This window comes from Ascidia mentula, chromosome 3, assembly GCF_947561715.1.
Source record: "Ascidia mentula chromosome 3, kaAscMent1.1, whole genome shotgun sequence".
Taxonomy (NCBI): domain Eukaryota; kingdom Metazoa; phylum Chordata; class Ascidiacea; order Phlebobranchia; family Ascidiidae; genus Ascidia; species Ascidia mentula.
This window is the reverse complement of record NC_138568.1, coordinates 14,883,970-14,896,230: the sequence shown is the minus strand read 5'-3', so window position 1 is coordinate 14,896,230 and position 12,261 is coordinate 14,883,970. Positions and strand designations below refer to the sequence as shown.

At 38.0% G+C, this 12,261-nt stretch overlaps 1 protein-coding gene and 1 long non-coding RNA gene across 2 annotated transcripts; one reads left to right on the top strand and one right to left on the bottom strand.

The window, feature by feature from the left end:
• Window positions 1-6,119: 6,119 nt before the first annotated feature.
• On the bottom strand, window positions 6,120-9,221 carry LOC145895712 (uncharacterized). The gene is made up of 6 exons (XM_082984498.1): window positions 8,865-9,221; window positions 8,028-8,294; window positions 7,290-7,489; window positions 6,841-6,929; window positions 6,608-6,785; window positions 6,120-6,234 (listed from the first exon to the last, which is right to left on the bottom strand). The coding sequence occupies exons 1-6, from the start codon at window positions 9,219-9,221 to the stop codon at window positions 6,132-6,134; spliced, it is 1,194 nt and encodes a 397-aa protein (XP_082840624.1). The 3' UTR covers window positions 6,120-6,131.
• Window positions 9,222-10,555: 1,334 nt separating this feature from the next.
• LOC145894957 (uncharacterized) lies at window positions 10,556-12,171 on the top strand. The gene is made up of 3 exons (XR_014401588.1): window positions 10,556-10,690; window positions 10,755-10,885; window positions 11,400-12,171. It is a non-coding gene; the product is annotated as an uncharacterized LOC145894957 (long non-coding RNA).
• The last annotated feature ends 90 nt before the right edge of the window (window positions 12,172-12,261 follow it).

The window sequence follows — 12,261 nt, the reverse complement described above, 5'->3', positions numbered from 1 at the left end:
CTTATTGCTCAAATTTGTTTCAAGTTTGTTAAAGTTTTCATATGCCTTTTCCAAAGAAAGTGTCTGTTAATTTATTGTAAATATTCCTAATTCTATAACGTACATTTCACTCATGCTTTCCCTATTAAGACTACACCACAGTCTGTGGCAATTAAAGCTAAGTTTGAATAACCTCTATGTATTTTTACACTATAAAATCAACCAACGTTTTACGCTAACCAGCACGTTGTTTAGACACAACGCAGGCATTGAGAGAGGTATTTGGGTGTTGAGCGAAACAATAAGTTAATGATTCTACAACACATTTTGTAGCGAATTTTGTTGAACAGTCACAAAAGAGTTTTCAGTTCTCGTCAGAGTGTCTTGAATGTAGAAGTGTGATGACGTAGGTGCTTGCTTCGGTCTTAGGAAATTCATCGCACGTCTTAGCATGGGATCCCACCACAGTCGCCTGGCGTTGGCGTTTCGGACGCAGAAGAATGCAAACACGAAAATTCCCTAAAAGCCAAGTTAGATTTGTGAAGGGTTTGCAAGACAGACTCAATGTCCTAAAGGGTGTTTCTGTTACTTTTACCTGAGCAGCTATCAATACAGAAAATGAATACGTAAGGGCTGCGGTGGTTACTCTGTCGGTATTTAAGGCAGCCTGGCTTTCCAAAGGTATTGCAAGAATCCAGACTACCCCGAAAATACTCGCCAATGCCATTCCCCTGCAAATCGATTCTTTCGGCGTTGTAGAAATTTTGCTGATGCTTACCTATACAATAAAGCAACAATGAGCGTTAATTTTAAATACCTACTATATATAGGTCGTAACTGTATGACAACTCTGATTACGGTTAAATCTAACATAAAAAAGCTACATATTCTAAATCTAAATCTAAACTTTCAAACCATACTTTTCTTCTGTTCCATGTTATATTTTTTAAAATCCATGTGTACAACACCACAATGATAAGAAACATAATTCCCCCTTCAATCAAAAATCCGAAATACAACGAATTACCACGCAGCCAGCAGTATTGGTCGTGTGTGTATGAGCTCAAAATCGCTGAAAGAAATATTTCGTTAAGTTTACGTACTATACAGGTTGTAGTATTTTTATTGTTACCTAAATATGCAGAAACCGAGCTTTGTAAAGCCACTTGTATTCCAATCGTTGCTCCCACCACGAAGGCTGGAATTACATAGGAAAGAACAAACACAAGAGCAATAAGTTCCGAACTAAAACTTCGAACGCTTCTAACCAAGAGCCTAGAAACACAATAGAGTTGTTTTTTAGAAGAGGTAACCCATTCTAAACTGCTTAAACTTACAAGAACATGAACACAGCTTCAACAAGCATCCAACACCAGCTGGCAAGCAGAAAGTAATGTGTCAAAGCTGTCACAATTACACAAGTAACTTTAGAACCGATCTTGTCTGAGCCAAGAATAAAGATAAGATAAGCCATGAACAAGCAAAGACACAGGTTAATGTGGATGGGTCCTGGTTTGGTTGTACGAAGTTCCCTGAAATAACACAACCTCATTACATACACAATGCAATTTTGCACTGCATATTAACCTGTTTATGTTTGCATATTTAGGTTTATGAAACTGTTCGTAAGTCATCAAACTCACTTAAAAGCAATGTGGATTAGCGCTGTGCACAAAAAGCCAACGCAAGACAAGCAACCGATGATAGTGTTTACTATACCGAACACGTTGCTGAAACCCATAGGGGGCGGCCTTTGTACGACCCTCTGTGACGAAACAAATAATAAAATGAGTGTGGTTTTGAAGAATTTGTGTACAGGTATTGTACTCACCACTAAAATGGCAAAATTGGTAAGATGGTTGCATCCGCAGGTTGGTGGGTTGGTGTTTGAAATTAAAAAACAACCATCTTGTGACCATGATGACGTCGAGAAATTCCATGAAACGCATTGGAACTCGACTGTCTCATTCTTAAAAAAAGCATTGTTAGTTGTTGTTCTGTGATATTTTGACACAACATTTACCTCATTTAGAGTGTAATTAAATGGATGGGTGAACGTCACTGGGTTCTTCAAGTTGTTTATTGACATTCCATTTAATTCAGCCGACACCACCTGGTAAAATTTGTGTTAGTGCTGTTTTTAAACATATATAGAAACTTTCGTTGATTAAATTGCATGAACGTTTCATCCAAACACGCAATCAGAATAAAAAAAGTTATTCTATACGTGTGCCTAACCTTTGTCGCAATAAATCCATCCGTTATTACAGCACTTGTGTTTGCAGCGAGGCACGACCCGTTATTGTCGGTCTTATTTTCAAACGAGACATTGCAAGGAGCACCGAAAAAAGTTCTGTCCGAAAACTCCACGAAAGAGACGCGGGAAATATTACCCACACCTCTTGTTCCACTTAACTTATCGAATACCTCTGGTGGAAGGTTTAATGTCAAGTTGTCTCTGCCGGTGAACGTCAATCCTCGCTTTGACTTATTGAAAGCGTTATAGTGGATCTGTGCATGTACGATAACATATGAGGTGTTTGTACAGCAAGGAAACCAAGGTCGGCCATATAATACTGTAATATAGAGGTTCTTAAACTTTTCCGCGCACGAAGCACATGGGAAATATTCAGCAATGTTATGCGCAAGATGCATGCACCACTTAGTAATATATCAGAGGAATTTGTTCAGATGTTTAATTTTCGCATAAAGCCTTATATGTGTTGCAACGTTATATACCGATATACCTTTGCAACAAAACTCTGACTGGCAAACGAAGCAACACTTGTAGACAAATTTGTCGGTTTAAATCGATTGGAAAAATCTTCAACAGTTTTGACAATTGACTCTCTCTCGGAAAGTTGAATCGCGAACTCGTTTGATTTAATAAACGTATAAAACGTGTCAATGATTTCCAATACATTGCTCATTGCGTTTTCAGTAATCTGTAAGATAATTATCAAATGTCAGGTGCGGGACCCAGATGTGAATGGAAATATTACCTCATCCTATAAATATACATCACTATACACCAGTTACCCCTGTTGTGCCATTTGTAATTGTACAATTTGCAATATAGGGTTGCCACTTCTGGTTTAAGAAATTATTTCCGAAAATTGTTTTTTATGTTTATTTTACCTGAAAACTGCTGTTGCTTTGTCGAATTTTTTTCATCACATCAACACCATGGTGTACATCAAGGGATGTCAGATTCTTGCTCTGGGTTTCCAAATTCAAGCGTTTCAACCATTCCTCCACTTGGTCTGTTGTTAGAGGGGTTGTTTCAATCTAAAATCAAACGACAGTTGTGCGTTGCATCCCGGCAATTTTTTAATTTGTTTTTACCTCACTGCGAATGCCAATCAACTTGTTTTTAGATCCTGTAATATAAACGTCAATTAACGTTTTCAAGAATATGTTCATTTTTGCCAGCGTGTTTGTCGGTGGAAACTTTTATGCTTCGAGATATACACTTTATGATGTGCGATAGCACAATCAAGGCATTTTTAATGTAATTTGTACCATTAGATCAAAGTGTCATTTGAGCCGAATCGTGATCGAAGCCCCCCAACCCAAATAGACGTTCGTCAGCATACTATAGTTTAATGGTCAAAAATATATTTAATGACACTCTTTTATCTACAGCTGCAGTGAAATGACGTATGGGGAAGACTGGATGGGGGAAGAGGGCGGTTGCCCTATAGTTGCCCCAACTTGGACCCACCATTGCGTTTACGTTAGTATATCAAAAACGACTCTTTAACAAAAGTTGATCTTACTTTGACAGACAACTTGGTTGTTGTTGCTGCAAGGGATCCTGAACATTGGGCCTATTCGCAGAAGTATATCCAAATTTACTGCCGTGCACTGGATCAATGGAACCGTGTCGGGGATACCGAACGAATTATACCTTTGTCCATTTTCGTACATCCAGCCACGTACATACGCGTTATCGTAATACCGCAATCCATTCCAAATTATTTTGGAATTTACGCTAAAAAACTAAAATTTATGTAAGATGGAAGTTTTGTACTTTGTGTAATGAAAAATATGTACATCCTATTTATCTATGCAACAGGTTCAAATTTTCTATTAACCTTCGGTATTAACATTCTGTTCAAGCCTGTGCTATCATCTATAGGATTTTAATGTTACTTAAACCACAGAGAGTTACAATATTTCATACGTCAATTGGAGTAAAATCCGTGAAAATGGCGATATGGTCGTAGCCCGCTTGTTTGCAAGCGTCGTTTGCAGTGTCGTAAGGAAGAAAAAGATTTTCTATTATTCCCAATAACACATCTCCCCTTGTCCACTCTGAAAAGTAGGTTAATGTCACAAATAAAAACATAGATATGTATTTTTTGTAATAGAATGTTTTTGATTCGTTGAAACAAAACGCTTTTTTGCTAAAGAAAAGTGGTGAGATTGTTAAGACAACTAAACAAAAAAAAACATATTTGTTACAAAACTTTACATTACTTGGATTTTATAGTTATAAAGTACTGTGAAATACTCGCTTACCGACAAGCACATATTGCTGCCATACAGATCCAATCAATAACGTGACGTAGAACAACATATCTCTTCTTTATGGACCTTCACTTCATAAACCTATATGCTACAAGATAAATCTTAATACAAAAAGCTCGACAATTTTTTCTGAAAAGCGTAAAAAACATGAAGCTGAAAATCTCAAAAACAGTAACAAGGGCTCTTCTATAAGAAAAAAGAGCTTCTTCCGGTTGTATGTGGCAGGCTATTTGCAAAAGTCCTTATTCTTTGGGAATATATCACCTATATCTTCAGACTATTTACTCCATAGTCTAAGTTATATTTTGATGAGTCCACCTTACGGTATATAAACCTGTCTTCGTCGCTGAGCGTTTGTCACTTCCCTCTCGGCCCTTTTAGGCCCATTACAAAACTTAGACCAATAAGATGCTAATCTCCTCTGAATGGAAGTGATTAGGTTTAACAGACACGCTTCCCTGCATGAGGCATTTGCATGCATTACACAAATGCCTGCAAGAGTTACGTATCAGATATCCGGTTGTTGTCGCCTGTCGGGTTACGCACGCCACGTCTGCAGACCTTATAGACTGGAGACTGCAGCTTTGTACCTGTGACATACATGCAAATCGAGGCTCTAGTCTTTATGACGTAGAAGCAACATGCTCGTAATAGGGACGTTACAAATAAACTGATGATGTGGAAATCATGCCTATCACTTAAATTTAAAAGTTTGGGCACAATAACTAACACCAAGGTTGTAGAAACTTGAATCAGTCTCATTCAATGAGAAGCATAGGGAAACACCAATGGTTAATTGGGATCATGCACGAAAACAAAACCTTAATTTAATTCAAGTCCGTTTGTTCACATACTGGTAACTTTCCTCATTCCAAAGTTGTTGAATAAAAACATGGGTTCGTCTTTGAGCTAAAAATGGTCAAATAATAAAATAAAAATATTTGATAGCTTGTAGTTTGTAGCGTCCGCTTTAACATAGTGTTGTAACAATTCAAAAGGCCAGGTTTGTTGAGGTTTTGATTTCAAGCATCCGCTCTTTACCACCGTCACGCTAAGTCGTTTTACCTTCGCAGTGTCTGCGTATATTTTCGATTCTATTAAAACAAAATCCTGCTCTAACAGAGCAACTTGAACAGAAAAACATTCGCTGTACAGAATTTGCTGCATGTACCAGTATATGGAAGTCGTTTCCCATTACTTACGCTCAATGCATTTTAAAAAAAATGTAAGTAATCAAATAGCTTTGTGTGTTTCGCATCAACATCGAAACCTTGATGCTGATTTTTTTTTCGAATTAAATCGGAAGCAACTGATTTTTGTGACCCATATTGTGGAAAGCTCTGATACAACAATTCAGATAAATTTCAGGATACTTTGGAGCTATATGTGGAGAATGCTAAAAAAAGTTGGAAAAAATGATTTTTGTGCGTTGTATATTGTTTAGTTTTGATTTTTTTAATCAGTGTTTGGTTTTTTAACCAGTGTATAACGGTTAGTCGGCAACCAAACGTGAAATGCGGGCGGCCGTTATCCACTACGCGCATAATAGATTCGATTCCATTCGTGCGTTTCGCTTGTATTGCGTTTTTGCAGCAGTTGAAATTAATAGGCATCAAATTCTACTGGTTAAACAAGTCGGGTCGATTGTTGGAAATCAACGAAGCAGTTTTAGAATTTTCTATGGTTACAGGTTTCTCGAAATCCTCTTCCTTTCTGCAGCACCTGTGACGTAAGTAAAAGTGAAAGCAGCAACTTGGATTGTAGTTTACATATTTGTTATTAGGATTCGCGGTTAGTATAACCCAACTATATAAATATCCTGCTATTTTTTGTTGCCAGGCATACTAATTAATCGGAATTGCTCTTCTGGCACTTAGTTTCTAAAGTGTTTATTGGAAACCAACGTTTCGTCTGCCATCCGGCGAGACTTCTTTAGGGGTATATAAATATCGTTTGTCATTGTGAGAAGCAACGTAACAGGGATGTAAGAAAGATTATTTCTAAGGATTTACATGTATACTGGCTTTAGCGTGAAACTTTGATCATTTGTTCAGCACGCCCAGATGAAACACAAAAATGAATGGTAATATCGTACTTTAGTCGTCTGATCTTCACGGTGAGGACTACGGCCGTTGTCACGAGCAACGTGGTACCAACGAGTGTTCCAACCACTGTAAGCGCTGTCACGAGGCCCAAACCCGTTTCCTCGGGTGGCGCCACTGTTGTCACCTGCCAAGGTTTTTCCCCTCCAACTACTTCCCTTGTGGCGTTGGCTAAGTTCATAAAATATGTAGTATATGTATAGTAGAATCTAATCACGCTCAGTACCACAAAGATTTGCCTCGCAGATATCACCCGGGTCGCAGAAGGAGCAAGGTTGGCCAACGTAGTATGGCAAAAGTTCCGTCTCGATGGAACTGTAAAAAAGCAGCAGTGTTGTAAATGTCTATATATAATAACATGGTGGTTTTGGCTTTACATACTAAACTTGTTTTTAACGGAATGCACTGGTTCTAAAACTGGGATTCGCGGACCCCGCTATGGTATAAGAGCTGGTATATCTGGAGCAGCCTTCTATCTACACATATATATTGTTCCTTTCTCTTCATTTTTACAGAATTTTTGCTTCTTTATTTTTTCGCTTCATGCTAGCGCATCTTTTTAATTGACCAAATTAAAGCAGGGTTCGCCAACTTTCGTTCACGATACAGTGGGTACAAATTAGGATGAAACCACATATACGAGGCATCAACTTTCTACACAACTATCTTCTCTACCTAGGGGTGTAGGAACAATCCAAGAATATTGCAATGTTGGCCACATGACCGTGGATTGTCATGTTTGGGCATTCCGTCCACGCACAGGCCATTTTTTCAACGTTGTGCCAAACCATTTGGACAAAGTTCTCACAAGGGGCGCCGATGCAAGTTCTTAGCGTTTGGTGAAAATGGTCCCTCTCCTCAAACCAAGAAGCAATCTGTAAAAAAAAAACAATCATGTAATATGAATCGTAATATAAGACCTACTCTAAGTTATGCTTAGATGCCAAATTAGCATCGCACTCTCAGGTACGAGTTTAGTAAATTTATTCAAGAAATGAAATTTTAACGAAAGCTCAACCGGAAAGGGGAAAATGTTTCGAATATAGAGTAGATATTTTTGTGGTTCCATCTAATATGAGGCATACGTTGAATATACACGAAACAAGATACTTTAAACTATTCAATCGGTTTATGGTCTGTCGTATCAATAATGCGAGATTTGCTTTGTTTGTTCTCACTTTCGATTTTTAAAGAAAAAAACTCATGATTTAACTCAATTCAGTTTAATTGTCGTCACATCCACAAAATTCACCATATAAATCCAACAATGAGATGTAGTATATATTGGACAGCGACGAGGGAATGGTTAAAACAACAATTGGTCATATGAAACCGAGAAACAAACTTCACAAAAATCTCTAAGCTTTGCTTCGACCACAAGGGAGACAAATTTATTTTTCACCGACAGCATACCGCTTCCGTGGGATCGAATTCAACAAGATTTCTTCCCCATCCAGCCCAGAGGTTGTCACCGAAAATCGTGTTTTGCGGCAAAACGTTGTCGAACTGGCAACTCTGCACACGCTCCCATGCATTTGCTTCAAGATCAAAATCCCACGACAGTTTGATCATTTGGTCGGCGGGGGGCTGCACATTACTGCGTATGTCGTTGTGCGCCCACAGCAGCGCATCCAACTTGTCTGGACTCATGTGTTCGGGACGAAGGTACTTATCGCTCTGCTGCAAAAACGACACAAATCACGTGATACAAATATAGTCATCTTTCGTTTTCAAATGTTATAGCGCAGGCTTTGTTATTACCATATACTGCTATTTTTGTTGCCAGGCATACTAATTAATCAGAATTGCTCTTCTGGCACTCAGTTTCGAAAGTGCCAGAAGAGCAATTCTGATTAATTTGTTGTTACCAGTTATGGATTGTGCATAAAACCGACCCGAATTGCTGTAACGATGAATGTGTATGCAAAGGTTTGAAAAAACGGCGTCAGTTCTGTCATGTCGGTCATTTGCGCGAGCATTACATTATAACTTTAAAGGCACTGGGTGTCGTAAGTCGTTAAAATGAGTAAATTTTCACAAAAAAAATCCTTCAATTACTCGTTTGGTTTGGCGCTATGTTCTTTACTGAATCGTGTTAATGTGCACACTTATTTTTGTGTCGAAAGATTTTTGCACAAAGCACTACAAGAAATACTACAAGAAGGTCAAGATGTTGTAAGAAAGTAAATTTTGTCCGCAACAGTCTACAGTATAGGTGTGCCTGCAATGTTCTTTTTGTTAAACTCTTACCTCAGAAATGTTTGCTATGTCTTGCACTAGTGGTTGGGGGCGAAAATACTGAAAATTCTTTTTTTTCCGTGGGGCTGTTGTCATAAACTCTCGATACAGTTGTTTGAAAAAAGCGGTTTCGTTGTTACCAGTGCTGCTGAACACTTCAACCAAGTAATCCTCGTCCCAAGACATTATTGCCATGCGTTCCTTACTGACAAGCGGGTAGAGGTCTGGGTCATCTTGTTGGTCTAACTTGGACCCGAAATATGCTGGTTTTGCCCTCTCGTAGGCAGATGTTCCATTCCAAGGTCCAGGCGCACATTTGTTTAATTTTATTAAAGCCGTAAGAAATAAAATAGAATTTAACACCCACATGTTGAGTAGATAACTTTTTACACATCAAACGGCCAACAACATAGCTATTGTGACGTAATACTGGCCACTGCATTTTGCCTTGTGTTTTTCCTTTAAGTCAATGAAACAATAAGTTGACATAAATTTAAGATTGTGTACGTACGTAAGCCCAACTGGGGATATAAAATATACAATCTATCAATGCACTGCCATGGCCTAAATATCTGTGGTTTCTCAGTGAACAAAGACTGATTGGACAACTATAGGAGTAAACCAGTTGTGTACATATTACGGGAGCAACATGGCTTCCCTGCCTTTGTGAGGGTTCCCTGCCTTTGTGAGTTTCAAGGTTAACTTATTGTGTCATTCAGCTCTTTGAACGAAGTAAACTTTTGTCAGCGACACCAAACTAAAAACTTGCGTATGTGTTTGGTACTTTTTTAAAATACTTTTTATGTAATGTTACAATATATTAAACCACGCACATACACTTTTTTTATTTCAATTAGTATTTTGCAAAGAACGGTTTATATCTCCTTATTGAAACGTAACGTATGCAGCTATTTTGTACCGACACCAGCAGTTGCTGTGCTTTAAACATCAAGTTTAGAAGTATACATTTAAGTTTTGTGATGCAACTGTGTGTTTTGAATGTTAGGTTGTTCTACAGTTTAGTCAAAAACCACTTGTAGAGTTAACGTTGTGAAACGCACAGGTATTTTGAGAGATTCCAGACATGTGTGTACATTTTAACCGGGTTTTGACCACATATTGGGGGAAAAAGGCAGAAAAGTGCCACAACATAGTTTTGGGCCAAACAACGTTTCGCAGGTTTGGGAAATCTGGTTCTCATAAGTGCGACCATGGTTCTTGACATTTAGTGGCAGCAAACAGGAAGCGGATGCCTCTATCGCAAAGTGTTTTAACATTGGTCATGCCGTTTTCATGTAGGGGAGAATTACCTGCGTTTTGTTGGCACTGCCAATTGTTTGAGTCTAGCCCTGGCGCCATTGAGCTGACTCGCGGCCTTTAAAGATACTTTGTTGTCTAGAAATCAAGTGTTGCTCTTCCAGAGTTGCGGATGTTGTTTCTAAGTTAGTGACGCATGAGCACTCTACTGTGTAAACACGTTAATGGACAAAGCTTTAAAGCATGGTACACAGCTGAACTTGCTTTCAAGTGTCAAAGAACCAAGTTTCTTTAAGCACTTACCTGTTGTTACAGGACTATCTGAAGTTAGATACAAACGTTCAGACTTGACAAAACATGCTTCAATCAAAGCTACCGCTACTTGTACGTCCGTGAAGAAAAAGTTTGATCCTTCATGATTACTTCAAATTACACTGATATATAAGAGGGTTACAGTAGTTCCAAGCCATACTAAAGCAGTTGGGAATTTACGGTATTTTTGACGCTACACATAATTAACGATGAACAGGGCAGTTGTAATTTTATGTGTTCTTCTTCTGAATGCATTGTGTGCCGTACAGGTGAGCTTAGTTAAACAAGTGCGACTGTATGTACGGTTTTACCGATGTCATTTCCGTGTTTTAGGCAAATCAAGAAAGCAAACATTCAAACTGCGCCAATTTCAACACCGAGTGCTTTTTGCCGAGTCATTGTATTTCCAAATCCACAGACACAGAAATTTGCGCCGAACTTCGATGTGATGTAACCATAAACAGGTGCGTATAAAGGTGGAGATGAATCTGTTATTGCGATTTCTTCAAATCATTATGTCATTATAGTTAACTCACAGAGACACCAGCCTCTGCCGCTAGGCGTTGACCGGTCTTTTTCAGTGTGTAGTAACATCAAGGACAACGGTCAAGCGCCTGATCCAAGTGCAGTTTCATGGCCATTATATCCCGGGTTTGAATCCCAGTGGGGGTCAAAAAATCAACTAGAATAGCAGATGATCAGCGTCAGGATTGTTTTTGGAATGGAAATATTAATTTAGTCTGTTCTTTTTTCTGACATTAATTTAGACATGTAATCTGTTTCTGTTCGATTCAAATAATTCCAGATCAAACTGACGCCGATCGCCAGCCACCCTCTTTGAGTTAACTAGACACCATAATACGTAAAACACAGATCCGAAGGTCAACATCTAACGACTGAGGCTGATTTCTGTAGTCTTATGTGACATTTCACTTGCACTTATATTACGATTTGAAATGTATTGCATTTTTGTTACAGGTGTACGTCCCCGAAGCCAATAACGGGTGTGAGGTATGAGTAAGAAATGGATTCAATGTTCGTAGTCGAGATCTGATGTAAACTGTGGTAGTTTTTGTGTGCTCATGTTAAAAGTGTGCAATTCTTTATGACACAATTTAATGAATGTGTATTTAGCATTGGACGTTACGTAGATTTAGTCACGTGTTATTTTGTGTTGCGTCATCAATCAGTAGCCTACATCGCCAAACATGATTCAAAAGTTGTATATGATAATACTTCGCTAATTTAAAATAAAAAACAGTTCATATTCAGTGCAATATTAATAAAAAGAATAATATCATAATATTTTTTTAGTATTGTTGTTCTCAACAAATAACTTAGTATCAGTAAATTTTGTTGCAATATCTGTGATTAAATTTTTATTAAGTTAGCTTTTTTCAGTTAACGTTTATTCTATGTAGCAAATAAACACATAGCAATGAAGTATAACGCGTTATAATACTGCGCTTTATAATTTATTCCTATAGAAAAATATATATATAGGCCGACGAAGGTTAAACTTTTGTACATATGGTAAAACCTTTCATGTAAAGTTCAAATAAAGCTTGTTGCGCGCGAGCATCGAGAGCTATCCGACTTATTATGTAACTTCAGTGAAACGGTTAATTTACGTTTTTTTTTCTTGGAAACTAAACACCAATAGTGTGTGGAAATTTAAGTGTGTGGAAATTTAAAATACTTGATTTGCTGTGATGTTACACCGTTATATTACACAACACTACGACTTGTGCACCTGTTTTACTTGATACTGCAGCAATAAGAAGAAGTACATACATATGTAATAAAAAGTTCACACAACTATCACGTTTTACCGACCGGA